This window comes from Parasteatoda tepidariorum, chromosome 10 (assembly GCF_043381705.1).
Source record: "Parasteatoda tepidariorum isolate YZ-2023 chromosome 10, CAS_Ptep_4.0, whole genome shotgun sequence".
NCBI classification, from domain to species: Eukaryota; Metazoa; Arthropoda; class Arachnida; order Araneae; family Theridiidae; genus Parasteatoda; species Parasteatoda tepidariorum.
The window spans coordinates 43072663-43094746 of record NC_092213.1 but is presented as its reverse complement, the minus strand read 5'-3'; the positions used below and the strand labels follow the sequence as shown (position 1 = coordinate 43094746).

General features: G+C 30.2%; 1 protein-coding gene across 1 annotated transcript; it reads left to right on the top strand.

Moving 5' to 3' along the window:
- The first annotated feature begins 52 nt into the window (after positions 1 to 52).
- LOC107449078 (splicing regulator RBM11) lies at positions 53 to 5559 on the top strand. Its single transcript, XM_043045846.2, has 2 exons — positions 53 to 474; positions 4095 to 5559. The coding sequence occupies exons 1-2, from the start codon at positions 391 to 393 to the stop codon at positions 4527 to 4529; spliced, it is 519 nt and encodes a 172-aa protein (XP_042901780.1). The 5' UTR covers positions 53 to 390; the 3' UTR covers positions 4530 to 5559.
- Positions 5560 to 22084: the final 16525 nt, after the last annotated feature.

The following is a 22084-nucleotide window of genomic DNA, read 5'->3' as shown; positions in this document are numbered from 1 at the left end:
AATTTTCCTTTCAAGTAATTATTTTTTCAACATTTAAACTCGGTATGGCAATGCGTTATTTGTGATTGTTGTGAAAATTTTATCCATTTTTTGCACAGAGGTTTTTTGCACATTTTTTGCACCCTTCTTACTCGCTGATTTTTTGGTATATGTCCTATTTTCATTTAAAAAAATTGTATAAAAATTTATTTTATTCTTCATAAGAATTAAAACATCTACTTTTTTTTCAAAATATTATCATTTGAGTATCCCTATTCAAGATTGCTAAAAATTGAATAGTTCTACAATTTGGCAAACTCTTAGTTTATTTGTTGTCTCTGAAAGTTTATTTGCTTAGTCGTTACTTACTAGTTTCGTTAAGTTTGTTTTTCGTGTTCACAAATATTTATCATGGAAGACAAAGAACGTACACTTTTCTGTGGGAATTTGTCGGAGAAAGTGACTGAAGATATTTTGTATGAACTTTTTCTTCAGGTAGAAATTTTATTAAACATTATGCATTTTTATCTATTTTAAAGTACTACATGAAATTTTGTTTAGTTGTGATTAGTATTAAGAATAAATAATATATTTTGATTTATTAAAAATCCAGAATATGTATGAAACAATTTATCCTATGGCTCAGACTGTCCTTATTTACATGGCACTACTTGGAATGATATTTTGATTATTTTTTAGCTTACTGTAGTAGTAACAATGTTGAAGGTATTTTAAGATACATATTTTTAATGCGCATTTTGTATGCCAACTTATGGATTATGTGTTTAGGTTTGAAATGACTATCTGACAAACAGGAGATGATCCCTTAGTGAGGTTGAAAGGTTTGTTCATTTTGTGGAGTAGATCTAGTTAGGTTGGTGTTATCAAGGGGAATATTTCTGGATCTTGATCTGCCACCCAATTACAATCGCCAAGATGCCTAATTGATTTTTGGGGATATTTCCTTATTGTGATCTGTTGCTCAAATTACGATCACCAAGGTGCCAAATAGATTTTTAACTTGCCAATTTAAAAAAAAAACAAAACATGTAGATCAAGGTGTGTTGAGTTTTTAAAAAGTGCTTTAAGGTGCTTAGTTTCGATTTTTGTTTTTTGAAAGCCCTTAAAGTTGCTTTTTTCATTGGGTGTTTTTAAAAAGAACTTAATTTTCCCTTTGTCAAAATGAGATTTTTTCTTTACCATGTTGATTTTCGCTACAAATTTTGTTAAAAGACACAGTTCACATTGTTCTATTCAACATTTTCACAATTAATTCGACCCTAATCTATTTCAGCATATTGTCAGTCTGTAGCGTATGAAAACGCCATTTCAAAAACAATGCCAAAAGGTTTGTTTTTTTGATATGACAGTTAAAACAAGGAAAAAAAATGGTCAATTGTCAAAAACCTTCCTACCCTGCCTAATTATTATGTACTTTTTAAAGTGCTTAAAAATACTTTTCGAGTGCTTGAAAATTGCTTAAAAGGTGCTTATTTTTTGTTGAATAATTTGGCTATGCACCCTGTGGATGTTTGCTATGAGTTATACCTTTCGAGTTAGTCCCTTTCTATGATGTTTTTTTTACTTTCTCGCGGGCCACTGCCCGGAAGTTTCCAAGACTTGGCGATTATTCTGCCACAGATCACGATACGGAAATAATCGACTGCAAGGTAAAATCTAGTTTCTTGAGACCAAAGCTCTATTATCTTTATCAAAGATCTACTTTAACCTGAAAATAAATTACCACTGCCAACAAATCTTATGTCTTGAGCTAATTTTGTTTATTAGATGGTATTAAGTCAAGCTTTTGATTTTGACCGAGTGCTTTATTTCTATTATTCAAACTGTACGATTTCTCATTTTAAAAGTATATTGTGTATGGGTTAGAGACTAGAATTAGGTGCCTCATTGATTGGCTACAAATTTTGTTTAATTTTGCTGAAACTCGTATTGTGTTTATGATATTTGTAAAAAAAAATTACAATTGTGTTTTATGGATTAGCCTCAATATTAAATACTTTATTTTTTAAAAGAAAAGATCTGTGAAAAAGAAATTAAAATATATTACTTATTAGTAACAACATCTGGCCTCCAGAAAACTGTTAAAAAGAGAGGGGTACTTGATTTTTAATTTTTACCTATGTATGAAATTGATAATAAAAAGGCATCTCATCTGTTTTATGTATAAATACAATATCTTAAAAATGAAATAGTTTTTAAGCCATTATCCTGAATGTGACTAAGTATTTCATGTTAATAATAGGTAATAATAATAAAAAAACATTAAACATATGGTTAAAAAAAGTAAAAAGTTAAGTTTTTTTTTATCCTTGTAAATAGCGCATGAAAAAAAAACTCAAAATCTAGGATTTTTTGTGTTTAGGCTGAAACACCCACCTATCTAGAATTAAACAGGGGAAATTTGATTTTTTATACGAATTTTCTAATTAGTCGGTTTGGCAATTAGCCTGAATCACAGTTATATTAAGAAAAAAAGAACATGAATATTTGGAATAAAAATTTAAATATAACCACCAGTTAACCAGAGGTTTCTATTTCCAGAACATTTTAGTATTATACATTATAGACTTGAAAGAATCGCATTCCTGCTCCAAATTTTAGATGTGTGGATAGGATCTAGAAATCTCATGAATTTGAGTTTTTATATATTGGTAAAAAAACAATGACAATTTATTGAGGATTTGTATATCAAGCATGAAAAATTAATGAAGTTAGCATGAAGAAAGTGGGAAACTTATAATTTTTCATCTGCAAAAAATATTGTTTTTTAGTGAAATTTTAAAATTTGTATGTAAATGAAACAGATCAAGTTGTCTCAAATGGTAAACAAAATCCCAGTTACAAACCATATGGCATACTAGCATTTTGCTTAAGATTTTTACTTTTTAATCTTCACTTTTTTGTTGAAGAGCTTTTGATCTCAGATTAAACCCTGTAACTAAACTTCAATAGCTTAAAGCTGTATAGAGAGTGCAAAATTCAGAGAGTTATCAAAAATTCAATTAATATAAAAGTGAATTATTCATATTTATTTATTAATAATATTATTATTGTTATTTACAAGTTAGGCGGAATATTTTTTGTTCAAAGCTTTCTTTATCAGTAAATATTTTGAATAAAAGAAGCATCATTTAAAAAATATTTTGCTCAATATAAGACTTCATTTATGTTTAAAAAAATTTATTTGTTTTACCATAAATAAAATTTTGGTTCTTTTTGGTTGGGTGGTACAAGTAAATTTTATTTTTGGTAATATTTTTTTTTTAACATAAAATAAAGAATACATTATCAAAATTTTAAAAATGGGTAATAATAATAGGAAAAATAATTGAATTTATTTGTATCCATCTAACTTAAAAGTACCAAAAGTTTTGCTAGTAAAATCTAATTTTTTTTTTTTTTTTTTTNTTTTTTTTTTTTTTTTTTTGAAGTCTAGGCTTTTTTTTTTTTAATATTTTGCACCTTTTAATTTTTTCTAGAACTCTTTAACTCTTTCTGTTTTTTAACGAAAACCAAACACTTTCTTTTCTAGCGTTATTGTACTGTTTTCTTTAGTTGATTGGTATAAGTTAACTAAACTTTATTTTAACTTCAAGTTTAACTGAAGAAATAGGCTGAAACTTCATTTATGAAAAGGGATATTATGACAATAAGAAAAATTGAGGAAGCCAGTACCAGTTCCTCAAAGAATTTCTTAATTTATTACATTTACATATTTATTTAATTAATTTTTTTGCTCTTGGCTCTGTGTGGGTAATACTTAAGTTTTACAAGTTGTGATACTTAAAGGGAAAAAAAAATTACTTATGAGATTTTATGTTGAAAAAATAGACTGTTAGTAACTAATTATGTTATTACTATTTTATTTATCATACTATTTTATATATTATACTATTGAAAAATAATATTCATTGTTAAATCTGAAGCTTTAAGCTTGGCCTATCCTTCAGTTATCGATTCTACCGTACCAACAGTTCTAAATTTATTGATTTATTTTTAATTAATTTTATTATAAATTGCCTTCTATCTATCTTGATTGCTAAGTGTCTCTCATGTAATTATTTGATGAGATATGTATATTTTTTCCTTTTTAGGCTGGTCCCTTGGAAAATGTAACTATTCCCAAAGAAAAAGACGGACGGCCACGAAATTATGCCTTCATAGCTTTCAAGCATCCAGTTTCTGTTCAGTATGCTGTTGCACTTATGAGTGGTATATCATTATATGGCAGGACTTTGCGGTTAGATGCCAGATCTGGTTCAGTTGAAGCTAATCCATATTTACAGAAACTTCAGCAATATTCAAAGGCAAGGGAAATGCAACATAACAACCATGGGTATTATCCACAGAATGACAATCGATATCAACAGCCTAACAGTTATAACAGCCCTCAAGCATATCCTGTATTTAATCAACAACCTTTCTTTTCTCGCCAGTTAGTATTGCCACAACCTGTAAATAATCAATTTAATTCAACACATCGGAGGTATGATGATTATGGAAGCTCAAGATCTGGATATCGATACTAAATCTTGTAGGGAAAGTGTCTCTTCAATTTTGCATCCTTAACAATGGTAATTCCCCTTGCATCAAATTTGTGACATTATTTCATTGCATCAATAAATGGTACAAAAGAATATTCATTTTTTAAATGTAAAATAATAAGAAAATTTGTACTAAGTATAAACAGATAATACACTCCAGGGAAATGTGTATTATTGCATCAATTTATGATTTAAAATTAAGTTTGTTTTGGTCATTTACCTTATTGAACTGTTGAATATCCTTGTATGGGGAGCTTTTTTTTGCTGTATAAAATTATTGTATAAAAATTTATTATTGTATGAAAATCAGTTTGATTTTTTGTGTAAAAGTTATATACAGTACAAAGTCCCATATCCGGATGTCCGTTTACCAGAAGGGTCTCTTTTTCCGGACACTTTTTAAATATCAAAATAAACGAAACTCTTCCCTTTTCAAAATTTTTATTTTTATTTCTTACACTTGCGATTTGTGTTTTTTTTAAAAAGTATGCTGGAATGAGAATCCTCCACTTTTCTGCATCTTCTGATTTTTGTTTGATTTTAATCAGATTTCTGCTACAATATGAAAAAAATTTTTTATCACGGAAATGAAATCTCATATTTTACTACTGCATGGAAAAAAACGTGTGTCTTTTTTCTTACGTCTCACATAAAAGGAACATTACTGCCGAGAATCACACAATTTCAGCGCTAATCGAGTGGGTTGAGAAATGATTTTTGGTATATTATAATGGCATATTAAAATATCGAGATTTTAAGAACCATGTGGAAATTAGCGAAAATAGCGCAATGCCGCAAACCACATGGATTTATTCGTTGTTAATTGAAATAGGCAATAATTATAGATTATTAGTTATTTTTTATTGAATAAGGATGTTTTGATGTTTGTTTACCTTAAAGATCTATTATCCGGAAAAATCTATATTCCAGACTTGCTGAAGTCCCGACGATTCCGGATGTGGGACATTTCCCTATATATGTTATTATTATGAAATAAAAAAATTGTGATGTTTGATTATGTCTAATTTAATGTGTTTACAACTTAACAAGTTTCTTTTTTGATTGTTAAAAAATGTGTTCCCACTTATAATTTATTACCTGTTTCGGTTGTGATGTAAGAATCTTAATCATTCTTGTATAGCAGGGATAAAAGGCACTATGTCTAATTTTTAGAACAACAAGTTGAATGTTTCTTTTGCATGTCTAAATGTTCTATTAAAATACCTTTTCCAATTTTCTAAATATGTTGTTTGAAGGTTTAACAAATAATGCATAAATTTGTGCCCCTGAAAAAAAATATATACACGAGTAACTGAAAGCCTTAACTTCTTAAAACGAAAGTTGGACATAATGCTTTTTAAGAGTTCTAACATATATATATATCCAAAAATTATNTTTTTTTTTTTTTTTACTTTGGAAAAGAAAGCTTTAAAAGTTTTTTTCCTCTTTATCCAATATAGCTCCTCAAGCTCTTTTAAAAAATGAACTAAAAGTGTTGCTTCTTCTAAAGAAGTGCCTTCAGTAGGGAGAATCTTTGGTTGTGGCACTTATAGCACTAGATTAGTATTTATATGTTATGGGATATAATATACCTTGTTCTAGACTGTGTCAATTTCTATCGGTTTAAAGAAATAAGTTATTGAGGGGATAGACGAAGATTAATTATATAACAGCTTTGCACCAAAATAAAAAAGGGAAAAAAAGAGTTATCATAATTTTTTTTTAACGGATACCAAAAATTGAATTTCTTGAAATTTATAAAGTAATTAGGTTTGAGAAATTGAATCTCATTGTTCACATGATGTTCCATAGTCAATGTCTTTGCAAGGAAATCCAATGAAAAAGATTGACTAGCAGCAGGATCGTTACTTTGAAGCTTTTAAACATGTTTGATTTTGAGAACTGCAGCATTTTACGGAAAATTATCTAATCCGTACTCCATGGTATGTCCATTTGACGTGCGATAGAAGGTTTTGCTGCATTTATCGTGTGTGCTGTCTATTGCTACTGCACCTACCTCCTCGGTTTTCACAGAAGCAAGTTGCCTACCTCTTTTAGGTGCTTCAGATATAAAAAATTCCCGTGGCTTTTTCATCATTTTCCTCAATCCCTGTGGTGTCATGGACCCTCAGTGTATTCATCTGACTGAACGATACCTTTGCAAAGTACGTCGTTCATTACTATCGCTTTCAATGTAACATTTCACTAGAAAAGCAAAGATTGACATGTTTAGAAACATATCGAATCGTGACAATAAGAATTCTGACCAACAGGCTCACTTTTATCTGAAAAATGAATTGATGTGTAAAGTGTATTTGCATAAATCATTTGCTTCTTCCTGTCGAAAGGGTTTGTGTATTGATAAAAAAAGAGTGAGTTCGAGTACTGCTGAAATCAGTGAGGGTTAGAATAATGAAGAAAAGGTAGTTGGTTCAAGTACCGATAAAAAGATATTGGGTTCAAGCTGGGGGGGCACCCAGAGGTTTTTTTTTCAAAGGGGGGGTGTCAGATTATGAAAAAACAGAAAATATCTATGATATTGATTGAATCTAAAATTGACAGCTAAAATAATAGGTCTACAAAAAATTTAGAGAACTAATTATGTATATGAAATTATAGCAACAAGAGAAAATTAAATATAACTAATGAAATAGTTAAGTAATATATATAGTTTAAATATTGTTTTCATGGAAAAATGGATTTTTCTACTTGTTTATAATGGTCCTGCATTATAAGCAAGTTGTTTGATTATTTGTTGTATCAGTCCCTCAGTGGACTGATCATAGCAGATCACCGAAATCAAGCATCACTAGCTACGGTCAGTGTGCGGGTGGGTGACCACTTGGATCAGTCTGCGTAGGGACCGAGGGTGTGCGGTATTGGTCCTCGTTAAACTGTTCTACCGTAAAGTGCTAGACTTCGCAGATCGTCGGGCTACCGAAGCGGGGATGCCATCCCCTCTGCAGAGGATCAAAATTGTGATGGTATGTCTTCGGATCATTCTCTGGGGTGTTTCCCAAACCGTCGCCAATAGCCCATCGTGCAGCTCTAGTGCGACGTAAATTAACTGTAACAACTACAACAAATTTGTTGTATCAAAATTAGTAAATAGAGTTCTCACCTTTCAATGAGGTAATCCAGGTTCGAATTCCGGTGATAGCTGGTTGATACGAATTCAACTCCAGGCTTGCACTGACGACAGAATTTAAAAATCATTCGTGGTAGATTGGTTATAAGCTTGAATTTTACAGCTATCAGGCTAATCATGGTCGGTTTTCGAAGTTTCTCCATGTAACGCAAATGGGAGTTAGTTCAATCAGAAAATATTCCACGAAGATTAGTTTGTCTTAAACAGTTCTTTCTTTGTTTTCAGGGTTAGATTAAAAATTACAAGGCTACGGAGTTGAACATTAATACTCGTTGAACAGCCAACTAAGTTTTGGTCGACGATGGTTAGATAAATAAATAATTGTTAAGTGATTTTTTATAACAGTTCCTCGAAATAGAAAGCTTTTTTGCAAATGTAAAAAAATCCCCCACAGCAAGTTAAGAGCATAAAAACAGCATTCAGATTTAAATCTGATCAAAAATTTCAATAAATTTCACTGATATGAATCACTAAATTTGAATCTCTGATCCTAATCTCATAATTACTCATCATAATCATTCATCTGAATCACGATTCAAATCACATAATTGAATCAATGATCTGAACCAGTGATTTGAATAACTTAATTCGTATTATGATTTGAATCACTTGATTTGAATCAGTGATATAAATCACTGATCTGAACACCGTGATTCGAATCGCTTATCCAAATTTTATGTTTTGAATCACTGATTCAAATCAATTGGTTCGAATGACTTAACCTAACCACATAATTCGAAAAAATGATCCAAATTACTCTATTCTAAAAAGCGAACTCTATGGCCTGACTGGAATCAGTGATCTGAACCAATATATTCGTTTAGTGATTTGAATCACTTTATTCTAAACACTGATTTGAATCACTGCATTTTAATCACTAGATTTGACTCACTGATCCGAACAACTTGACTCGAACTACTAATCTGATTCACCGTTCCGAATTTTCTATTTTGAATCATTGATTTCAAACAACTTGATTCGAATCACTGATCAGAATCACTTGGCTTGAATCAGAGACCGGAATCATCCGATACAAATCAGAGATCCAAATCACTGGATTAAAATCAGTGTGCAAAATAACTTGATTCAAATCAGAGATCCGTTTACATGAATTAAATAAGTGATCCAAACCACTTAATTCGGACAAGTGATCTGAATTACCAGATTCTGATCAATGATCTAATCACTGGATTCAAATAAGCGATCTCAATCACTAGAATCGAATAGGTGCTACTATCGGACTTAAACCTTATTGTTTGTTAGGATATGAATCTCTAGTATAATAATCTCGACTAAAAATAATTTTTATACATGCAATGGCTGATAAATCAAGAAAGCTTAAAAATAAAAGAACATTAGAGAATTTAAATCAAAAATATCTACACAGACGCCGTGAATTAATCAACAATAGCTCGCCACGATAGTAGGTCCTTCTTCTTAACTAGTAAAGAGTAAATTAGAGTTAGCCCGATGAAACCAGGACATAATCGAGGTACCTGCTCTAACCACAGCTCGCGGTTTTACCCCACCCTTCCCTGTACATACATATATTTTAGGTGAATAAATGTTATACATTTTGATTAGATACACACTTATATATGTTGCATGCAAATGCGAACAAAATATTGCATTATATAATACCCTATTTGTGTTTTATAATGTAATCATATGTACAGTATACATTTATATTTACTTGTAATCTTATATTTCTTGTACTTGTAATCACGCTGCATGTAATCAAAATTTTGAGAAATTGTAGTTATGATTACAAGCAGTTGATTGCTGTAACTGATTATTGTCATCACGATTACAATTCTATTCAAAATTATGATAGATTGTAATCACGATTACGAGTAATCGATTACTGTGGAGCCCTGATGACTCAGGGGATAGAGCGTTCGCTATCCAATGAGGTGAACCAGGATCGAATCCCAGCGATGGCTGGTCGATACGAATTCCGCGCCCAGTTCGCACCGACCACAGGGCTGACTTAAAGTATACTTCGTGGTAGATCGATCATAGGTTAGAATACTCTTGTCGTTAACGGTAATCATGGGAGATTTTTGCTTTTTTCCTAGCCATATAACGCAAATGCGGGTGCAGCTCAATCAAAAAGTTCCCCTCGAAGGCAAATTTCTCCCAAAACGTGATCCAGGAGTTCCCTAGTCTTCCTGATTGGGTTCAAAATTACAAGGCTGTTGAACACCAGTAGTCGCAAGCTCAAAATTGGGTTGGTTATTCAAAGACAGATATAAAATCTATATATATATTTCTCTTACACGGCACCAAAAAAAAGCCTCATTGCAACTCCCGGAATGGCAACGTTAGAAAATCGACCAATGATTGCTGCTAAAAATGTCACATGACAAATNTAGAACCCTTTATTGTTTCTTTGATTAATGTAATCAATTACATTTTTGCCCAACTTCGTTTAAAGTTAGTTCTCCTAATCATTAAGGCTGTTAAAATCTGATTATTACTTCAAAAGTTAATGTGTTTTATTTATCTTGACTGTATTATAAATATGAGTTATTTAAAGTAATTCAATAATTGCGTTTATAAGCAATGGTTTATTTTCAAAAGATTTAGTATTTAACTTGTGTTGATGATTTATGGATATTAAAACTAAAAACTTTAAAACCTCTCCCACAAAATCATAGAACTACGTTATAGAATTAGATACGGCGTTAAAATTCTGGGATCATTGCTTAATACTGCAAAAACACATTTTGAGCTATGTCCATTTTTGTAAATACGCATTTTGTGCTTTGTCCATTTTCGTGCTTTGATCAGATTTAAAAACTTATTACCGACTATATAGTATTATACATATTTAATCTGAAATGATATCGTACAAAATAAGAAAAAAACAGTTATATAGTCGTAACAAAATAAAAACGGCATAAAACGAAGGCATTAGGAAAGGGGAAAAAAAGAAGACAAAAATGATAGCTTCTCCTTTATACAAATTAAGGGGTGAATTTAATTCTTTTACTGTTTGAAAGATGGCAGCACCTAAGATTATTTGCACAGCCTCAGAATTTCAAAGACGGTGACGAATAGCTGAGCGTTTCCTCTTCATTGCCGCAACATACATCACGGGGATGAAAAGAAGCGAAATTGACATGCACATTTGTTAGGAAGTTTTTGTTAAGCTTTGTTAGCAAAAAATCAATCTTTTTGGTAGGCGAGAGGGTTTGTCACATCCGTTTTCATCTATTTAAGTTTTTTTATATTTTTTTATTTCACTTGTTTACTTTGATTTGAACCTTCTCTATGCATTTCGTAGATTAGAAATTCCTTTAAAGTGAATAATCTCTCCAACCACAACGTGGGGACTCGTTTAGAAATTAAGCTGGTTCATTTCGAAAATGCATTTAATACTAAAAGCATAAAAGACAGAGAAAAAAATTGATTTAAAAATAAATCAAAATGATGTTTTTAATGTTTTATTTCTCAGTTGATTTGAATTTTTCCATACATCACGCAGAGATATATTTCTCTTAAAGTGTATGAAATTTTAATATTGGAAATAGCATTGGAATTAAACTCATTTACTTAAATGCATTTAAAGTTTAAAGCAAAGAGAATAAAAATAACGAACGAATAAATATAATAGAATTTGATTCATTATTGGATGGAGAAGATTATTTATTTGCAATATTTACATGATAGTGTTTAAATTTTAATTAATAATATTGTATGGGAATACAGATTAAACAGATATTTGCAGACGCAGATGATATATATTTGGAGACATGATGATGTTAGATCTTTCGGATATTTATTTAATTACGTACATTTAGTTAATTCCTAAGGTAGATATGGGTGTCCGATGTTGAATAGAATTTTTTATAAAAATTCGATTTTTCAGGACTTATTCGACCGATAAATTTGATATTTGCCATATAAAATCAAATCCTTAAAATGATGTAAAATTTTTAATACCTTACGATTTTGAAATGTTTCGACTGTTATTAAAGAAAATAATGAAAGATAATAAATATTTACCAAAATTTATTTTTTGCATGGAATTATCTAAGGATCAATGAATTTTATTGTTGTGTGCGAAAGTTTTTCTTGGAGATCAAAGTTAGCTAACACCACCAATTGCCTATCTATACTTAGAGCTAAAGCTTTTTGTCAAAACTTCATTTTTTTTTATAAAATGTTGAAAATGATGACAAAAATTAGTTAATATTTTTTCTATAATATTTGTTAAGCTTAAGGATATTACTGATTTTAATAAAATCAAAAGTTAATTGCGAAGGATTTCATATTTTCAAACATATTTTTTCATCATCTTTTTTCCCCGGAAATATTTAAATTGTGACATGTGTGAGTCTATAGCAGATATTTAATTTGAATTTGAATAAACAAATGCAGTGAACTTTCCCCTTCCATTTAAGACCCGAAAGAAGAAAAACAATAATTAGACGATTTTTAAATGTATAGAAAATCGAAAACTACTGATTATTCACAGTAAAAATTCCGGAGCAAACTACGGTTAAAAGTACTGACACCCAGAAAGCCGATACTTTTCACCTTAAAATTCCTTCTTATCGGAACATGTTACGGAATAAAAAATCTGATATACTGCAATTTTTACAATAATAATTACCGCTTGCTTCTCAATTAAATTGTAATTTTTACAATGATTAATTATTTTATAGAAAGTTTTAAAAAAGACGCTGTTTTGTTCAAAACACGCTAAAATCAGAGCATACATATATTATTATGTGTGCGGATACTTTTAAATTATTTAAGCTTCTCCCGAAGGGTATTTTCTTTTAAACTGGCTTCATATCAAAATTTGAGCCTCAAATTGTTCTAGAACACACATATATGTCAAGAAATATTCATAGGAAGGATAAAAAAAGCAATTTTGCCCTTCCCAACATGCTAGGTTTTTGAATATGTTGATGGCTAGAAAAAGTTGGACAGTTTGCGAATTTTTTATTACATCTCCCAATTCGGATTTCGCTTTGAAAGGGAGCATTACTTTGTTTAAAATCATCCATGTATGACAAGAAATGTTTATAAAAAAATTTTTCTTTGAGGACCAAGGGGAAAAAATGGTTTATATCCATGAAAGCTGATTCTGAGAAAAAATGAAATTAATGGTTTTAGATTGTTCATGAGCTAGCATTGTACTGGCATCGTAAAAATAAAAATGTACATGAATATTACGAGAATTTATTTAAATCACTCAAAAATTTCAAAATGAAACTTACAATTTTAGTTATTGAGAAAAACTAAATTTTAAATATCGGGTTGGACAAAACCTTTTTTTTTCTTCAAAATTTTTGACTAATAAAAGCTTTCTTAGAATTCCTGCCGTCTTCTTAACTATACTTTTCTTTGTTCGCCTTGTCTGCGCATGGACAAGAGCAGTTGTTCCCCTGTATAGCCTATCTTTCAATGAGTAATAACTAATGGGGAGAACCGATTTCCTTCGTTATTCTTTTGTCAAAACTTAGTGATTCTAAAAATACATCAGATGGTAATCCAATCTTCATTTTTGCAAAAAAATGAACTTAAATCGTTCTTTGCCTTTGCTCTTCAGTTGCTATCAAGTTTCGGTCAAAGCTTGATCTCATAAACTCGAAGGAAAATACAAAAAATTACGTGTTATCGAAAACTAAGGATGTAGGAAATCGAATATATTAATCAAATAACGAATGAATTTTTTTTTAAACAATTCAGTCAAATTTTTAACTGTATTGACATTTTTAAAATTGTATATCAAGTATTTTTTTAAAAAAACATATATTTTAAATAATGTCATTATATTTACCTTTTTTAGATTTTGCGTTTTGTTGAGGTGTTTTGTTTCGTTATTTTCTTTTCCTGTCTTTCTGTTCTACAAATACCTTATCCTCTTTTATATATATCTAATTTTTTTCAGTAACCATATACTGAAACTTATAATTGCTAACAGTAACTACGTAATTATCATTGTCACGGCAACAATAGAACTTTATCTTAAACATGGACTTCCAATGTTTTTTAGCTCACCTCCCACTTTTCAAGTCAAAAAATTCTAAGTGCCCCGTATATAAAAGTTTTTAGCAAAATTTTTATTTAATAATTAAAAAGAAAACTTTTTTTTTTTACCATTTTTGATATGATATACTATTAATTATATTATTATTGAAAATTTCTACTGCTTAATAAATTAATATTTTAATTTTTATTTAGGGCATTTCTTTATAAACTTAGTTTTCGCTTTATTAACTTAGTTTGTGTTTACTTGGAAGTGAATTTGATGTATCTGCTCACTATTCAAATTAAAAAATCAGGTAAATATAATCAACTTGAATATTTAACTACGTATTTTGATAGGTCAGGAAAAAATAACGAATACAATATATACATGATTGTTTAATTTTGAACAGTGAGTAGATATATCAAATTCATTTCCAAGCAAATCCAAATTTTACGGAGAACTAGTTTAATAAAAAAAAATTATTAAATAAAAGTTAAAATATAAATTCATTAATCCGTAGAAATTTTCCAAAAAATAACAATATGATTAATAGTATATCATATCAAAAAAGGTAAAAAAAAAGCTTTAATTAATTAATAATCAGGTAAATATTATCAATTTGATAATTAAACTACAAAATTTTATAGGTCAGGAAAAAATACTGAATATAATTGAGTAAAACTGTGATCTTTTAATGTTTACAATGCATATAGGGGTAGTTCAAACAATTTTAACAATCAATTCAGACAATTATAATTTATAAACTAACAATAGGAAATTCGTAGTTTTAAAAAAAAGTTTCGAAGAAAGTTTATATAACTAAAATCTCTTAATTAAAATTTAACTTATTTGTTATCTTTTTTAAATGCGTTTAATTTAATCAAAGAGTGCAACAGAGTTTGTGTGAAATATCAAACCCCATGTTTATATCAAATAAAACAATGTACCCCATGCTTATATCGAGCAAAATATTGAAAATATTTTTAATAATTAAAAATAATTTTAATTCCATAAGAATATTGCAGAATCCTTCACCATAAAATGAATACTATAGAATTCTTAGGTGGATACTGGAGAATATTAAGTTGTGAACATCTGAATTTGAAATTAAATTGTTTCTGCAACATTTTACCCGAAAAATTAGTTTTAATTGCAACGCGTCAAAATTTAGCGCAATTTGAATCTGTGAAAAAGCTGTATGGAAATTAGATGAAGGAAATATCACTCTCAGAATTAAAACTCTCATTTTTGATGATTCAGCAGATTTTGAGCTGTATTTTTTTAATTTTGAGAATCATTTCGCCACGAAATCACGTGATTTGTGATGAAACGTGAATTCTTAAATACATGACGGAAATGTTTACTCAACTCAAAACCCTATTGTATTATATTGTGGGAGATTATTAACTAGAATGACGAAACTAAAATAAAGACTAGATGACTGAAAATAAGGTGATGATACAAGCTGAAAGATCTGTATGGTGGTCAAGGAATTGGCCTTCTATCAGGAAAATCCTGGGTTTGATTCCCTCTTAACCCCTTAACGATCGGTTAATTTTCAAGAAAACGGTCATAAAAGTGCCTATTTTTTTGGCTTTTGTATTTGTATTACGTATTTGATTAGTGCTGACATCTAGTTTAAAATAAACTAACTATCTACAATTACCTTAAAAAATATCCTGGTACTGCTATCTGGTGTGTAAAATGAGAAATAAAATGTTTTCCGGGCAAAAGAAATGAATTAGTTTTATTCTTATTGGCGCGTTGCTACAGAACACTCCAGCCTGTCAATATCACGGGAGCGAGAAATAGCGGGCGAAAACTCACCCCGTCATTTTCACGGGAGCGAGAAGGAATGGGTTAATAATTGCCACGCGAGTGTAATTTATCTCTTTGTTTATCCGTCCTTCTTGTGTTGTTTGGGCAGCATTAATTCAAAGTTGCATTAATTCAATGGTGCTCCCGATAAGTTTTTTATTAGTAGTGTTAGATACATTAGGCACTACGAAGTTTTGTTTGGAAGGAAATAGAATGACGAAATATTTCCTTGATTTCGACGAAATTCGTATCCCAGAAGAAGTGACAAGTTATTTCGTCACTTTGACGAAATGTTTGTTGTGTAATATTTGCTGAGTCAGGAAACGATTTCGGCAGCAACGGAGAAAGCTTCGTGATATTTCTGCAACTATTTTTTACGATGTTCCAGTGACTTAACAATTTTTAGATGTTTCAAAGTAATATTGAGTTGCCTCTGTCTAGTTTATATGAATCGTCTATTGTAACTACGTAATCATGTTATCGTCATATGTTAAAAATTATTCAATTATCGACCTTATAGCCTTTAAATAAATTTGATCAGGATGACGTAGCTATAAACAGTGTCTTCACTGATATATGACGATCATGAATATATAGGCAGTGGGATTTGGCATTTAAAATTTTTAATCAGTCATAATTTCTTTAAGTAGACACCCTAAAAAGAGATTAAGATTTTCTTCTCACAACAACATAGCAAACGCGTAAGTTTTTTCGTTCTCGCGACATCAATAAATTCTTGTTATTGAAATTTAACCGTAATTAAACAATTCATCAAAATGTTTGATCCATTAAAAACAGAAAAATCTCATTACAGATTATAACATTCTGAGAGTTTTTTCGAGAAATTCATATTTATATTACTACAGTTTGTTTTACTTTACATGAGAGTTAGGATTGATTTCATCGTGAGTTTTAATCCTTTATAGTTTAATCTTTATTAAGAGATTTAATCCTTATAAAACGAAATTCATATACCTTGTTACCTCAAATTATTTTGATGTTTAAGATCATTGTTTTGGTGTAAAGATGGATGGGATTCTCTAAATTTTACCTACTATAAAATGGATCTTAAACTTGAATTTCTGTGCTTTTAAATAACCGAGTTTATAAATTCTGGTTTATTGCTACGAATAAACTCAATGAGAAATAATTTAATGGAGGAACGCTTAACGTACAAAAAAAAATCATGCTAACCTTTACTGTTACTTACATTTATGTAAATAAGCCATTCATAGATTCTTTCTTCTTTTTTGATATTTTTTGAGTTATTAGCAGATGGTGGTACAAAGAGACTATACACCGAAGAGCCATTACACTATGACCACACTGCTAATAACATGTAGGATCACCTTTAGCCCTCAAAACTGCTAGCAGCCGCCGTGGCATTGATTCCACAAGGTGCTGATAGGTAGTCTGAGGTATCGGGTACCAAGCGCTGACTAACTGGTCCTGCAATTCCCTCACATTGCGAGGGGGTAGCGTGGCAGCACGAATTGGTTTTCCAAGTAGGACCACAAATGCTCTATTGGATTAAGGTCAGGTGAATTTAAAGCCAAGATATGACTTGAAAATGTTCCTCGAACCCATTCCTGGAATGTTCCTCGAACCAACCCATGACGATTCGACCCTTATGACATGGTGCATTATCCTGTTGGTAAACACCATCCCCTGCAGGACAAACTGTTGCCTGCAGTCTATTATAATTCACGAATGGGTGAATATTACTAATTCATGAATGGGTGAACCTGGTCTGCAATTATGTTCAAGTAGCTTACAGACGTCAGGGATTGTTCTACGAGGATTATGGGTCCTAATGTGCCCCATGGAAACATTGTTCCTGGGCGAGAAACCATGAAATCCTGGGCGAGCCCATAGTTATAGATGGAGGGTGGTCATAATGTAATGGCTCTTCGGTGTAAGTTGGGAAATATCTTCCAATCGTCATTTAAAAATTCACGAAGTTGGTGGGTACCACCACGGCACCATTTACCACTGCATTATAAATGGTTAAAATGCTAAAAAACTATTTCATTGAAAAACTAATATTTTCTTATTTTATTTTATTATAATATTCTCTAATCCCTTAAAAAAGCATGGAAATGTGGATAAAAGTTTTGGAAAGCTAAAAATAAAAGCTTTTTACTATATTTATCGCTTGCGTTCTTTTAAAATAACCTTCTCTGCTTCAATTTAATAAATGTAAAAAAGAATAAAAAGAACAATTTATTTTTTTCACTTGAAATAAGACCTACTGTGAACTGGTAAATTCAGCTTTCTGTTATCATGAGTAAGAGCTCTGATGCGAACGTTTTTATTCGCCATTTTCTTCTTATTGACGATTCAAATCGTGGAAATAGAAGCTATTTTCATCGTTCGAGAAGTAGAATGAGGTAAGGAATTAGACAGGCAGAAAGACACGTTCTCAGTTTATTTCGGCTGACTTGATTTGATTCGTCTGTAACAGTGGCGCGAGAAAGCTTTTTTTCTTCTTCCTAATATTAAAAGAAGAGCTTTATGACTATGCAAAGAATAGTTTTTACATTTCTTTAGCAAATTTAAGGAATTTTAATAATTAAACTATATTTATTTGTGTTTAAATAACATTCGCATAAAAAATAAATAACAAGAAAATTTGATATTTTAGCGTTTACTGAATTTGAATTTTAAGCCGTAGATCAGCAATTCCCAATTTTTTTCAGCTAATGAACCCTAAGTGATTGAACTTCTTCTACGGAACTCAGACTTTACAAATGATAAAGATATAAAAATAATTATGAGCGTATCAACCAATAAAATACTACCTTATTTTGAAAATATTTAAAAAAAAGATTGAAATGTTTTCACCTGTTTTTCATAATTAATCTTAAATTACGTTTTATATCCGACAATTGAATTCACAACTCTTGGAGCTGTTTCTAATTCAGTTTTAAATTAGTTTTTAGGGTATATACATAAGCGAAAATGAAGCAAATAAGTCACAATATGGTTTTTGATGTAGCAAAAGCTGAAAGAACTTTTATAAATGGTTTCCACGAAAACATATTTTTTAAATTAACGAATTCAGTTATTTTATTTTGACTTGAAAAGATCTTTGGGAAATATCAATGCATTTTCTTAAAAATGTAGGTTTTTTATTAATAATAACGTTATTGGAATCAATTTAACTTGTTTTCAATTTCAGAAGCAAAACAAGTATACACGTATTTTACATATTAAAAATATTGTTATCAGAAAAATTATTTTGAAACAAAAAAAATTGCTATTTCTTTTTTATTGGCTTTCACTTTAAATGTTTTCCTAAAGACAATCGAGATTAAAAAATAGTGCGCGGAGTCCCTCCGCGCGGAAGAAGTGAAACTTCTTAATGTGGAAATGAAAACAGGAAGGGGTAGAAATTGATTTTTAGTGAAATCATATTGTTTCTTTAAGACAAACTTTATTAACATTGCTTACAATTCACAATTGATCGCATGTTTCAATTATCATTTTCAGGTGGAGAAATATCCAAATCTATAACATTTACATTGGGATTATGATAACTAAAGTAATATACGAAATGTTTAAGTTCTATTTTTTCAATATTTCTTGCAAAAACTGCATCAATGGTAGTTCCCCAAATTCACATTAAAATCTCCTGCAAGGATCACAAACAGCTCACAATAATCAATTTCTTCACCAGTAACGTCTGCCAGAGTTTGTGAACCTGCAGTGGATAGTGGCAATAAAGATTTTGCAATAAATAATTTAATATCCCTCATGGCTGCATTTGGTGAAATATAAATGGCAATTAGAAAAGAGAAAACCTAACAATCAATTGATATTCACAAGAGACGTACCTTGACATAACCTTAAATCCGTCGCATTGTCCGTGGGATTGTTTTCACTCATTTTTTACAATTGTTATCCACTAAGTTTGAAAATAAAAAATACTACCCTATTAAATTATATGTGTATCAAAACAAACTAAAAAAATATTTATAGAAAAACAATACTTTTATGACTTTTATTATTTTTCTGCTAGTGAGAACCAAAACAGTATTGAAATGAATGAGGGAAAACTGGATCCTACCACGTGATTTCCCGGTCAATAAAAATGTAGCGTTAAACGTTTAACGCAACCTTGTTGGAAGTCGCATAAGAAGTTTCACTTCAATAAATAACTAATAGATTAGTAATTAGATCTAAATATAAATAAGCTTTCGAAAACTATTACTGCGAGAAAGAAAAATCCTAACAGAAGGTCAATTTTTTAAGCTTTTTGGCTCAGAAGTTCGGTAACTTCACTGGTTAGACAAGTCTTGTGGTAGAAAAATTAACGCTTTGGACACTTTTTTTTAAAAACGAAATTAAAGAATAATTCAAGAATCTAATAAATAAAACTTATATTTAATCCTACATTAAGTCATTTTTTCTACTAATATTATGTTAAAATATTTTTGGAATAGAGATCCAGTCAGAAAAAAAAATATTTAGATTATTACCCAAAATTATTTTTAAGACAATTTTTTTAGTGAGAAGGTGACTGATATTTCAAAATTATTCCCGCTGTTGCTAATAAACAAGAGAATTTATAAATTCTGTGTTTATATAAATAAACTCAGTATAGAAATGATCAAATGGAGAGCATAACAGAAAATGGAAAAAAGCTCCCTATTGTTGGTCTCTCTTCTGGACCCGACGATAACCTTTACTGCCCACATTTATGAAAACAAATCTGTTTCATTTATGCTCTTTTTATATTTCTTGAAGTTATATGGTTGCACAAATTACAGGTGGGAAAATAGCTAGTAATCGGCATTTAAGAATTAATCGAGCTGATGGAAAGTATACTTCCCATACATATACAAAGGATAAATATGCACGGAAAGTATACTTCCCATACATATACAAAGGGTAAATATGTATGGAAAGTATACTTCCTATACATATACAAAGGGCAAATATGTATGGAAAGTATACTTCCCATACTTATACAAAGGGTAATATGTATGGAAAGTATACTTCCCATACATATACAAAGGCTAAATATGTATGAACATTATACTTCCCATACATATACAAAGAGTAAATGTATAACGAATGAAAGAATGAAGGAAAATATGCGGCTGAAAAAAACCCAATGACCTCAAGAAATACAGGGAGATCCATAAGGAAATAATCGGATGATGTAACAAAGGCTTAAATATAATGGGAATTACCAACTGGAAATCCAAATTCAAGAACTGTAATGTTTGAAACAACGTTGTCATGCAAATTAAGGCCTACAGTGGGCTGTAGTACCAGAAAAGGAGAAAGAGAGTATGCGACAAGTGAGCTGAGACGATAAAATATTTTCGAAGCACTTAAACACGAAACAATTGCTGAGGATTTTCTTCAATAGCCGCTTTTAAAAGACGTACAGTTCGCTAAAAAAAAAGCAGAAACAACCCGAATAACTTTTGATTTAATTATCGGATTTTCACGTGCTAGGAATCAATTTTAATGATTCGAGAAGATGATCACAAATATGCAATTTAAATAGTACAGATGATATTTTAAGATGCGAAATCAGACTCAAAGACGGTTTTTTTGCGGAATAAGCATCCTCTTTTTCCCCGACGGATTTGAATTTCTGACCTTCAAAATAGGAGGAGTAATCACAATCTGGGAAATATGATCCTTATAAATTAGTCGGGAGACCGGTTGAAATTTTGGATCCCTTAATGTAAAATATACTTCTCGTGTGATTCGCCACATCTCGAAAGTGTTTTATACGAATCGAAAACTTTTTGAACTCGATTATAAAGATTCATTTACCCAAAGAAAAGTCCACGCAAGAAATAATTTCTAATATTTATTTATTATTTTATTTAAGAACAGTAAAAAATATTTGAATTTGAAACTATACAAATTTTTACTTAAAGAATGTAATTTTTATGGCTAAATATAAAATTTGAACAAAATCGGCTGAAAAATTATTAAGAAATCGAATTTTAAATCTAGGACTTTTTAAAATCTATTGTGCCCATAAATAATTTTTTTCCACGTAAACCAGTTTTTTTATGGTGATTTAAAATCTATTGTTTTATGAACTCACCTCGTTCTCGTTTTATTTAATGTAGATTACGTACAGTCAATGTATACTTGTTTGTGTATTATGTTTGTATGTTATTTTAAGTTATTTAAGACGTAATCATTTGATGTTTCTGACGCTTGTTGGTATAGTTGTGTAATATTGTTTATATACATGGAGATCTTTTATGAATATATGTAGATATCGCTTCTACCTCAACATATTATAGTTACTTCTTGATGTTTAATTTTACGAACTATATTTTTGTAGGTATTTTATGAATGTTTGCTAATTTTGCTTTAATCTTTGGCACCTGAATGTAGGTGTAAAATGTTATCTATATAGAGGAGAGAGTTGCTAGTGTGGACATACGGCTAAAGTGGACATCTTGAATACATAATTTATTGGTCAAATTTCGTGTGTGAGATATCGGAAATTGGTAACAATGTTACATTTCCATGTGTCGTTGTATAATCACACTGTGTATAATCACAATGTTCAGTGGAAATTTATAGAAGAAGGTTCAAAAACTT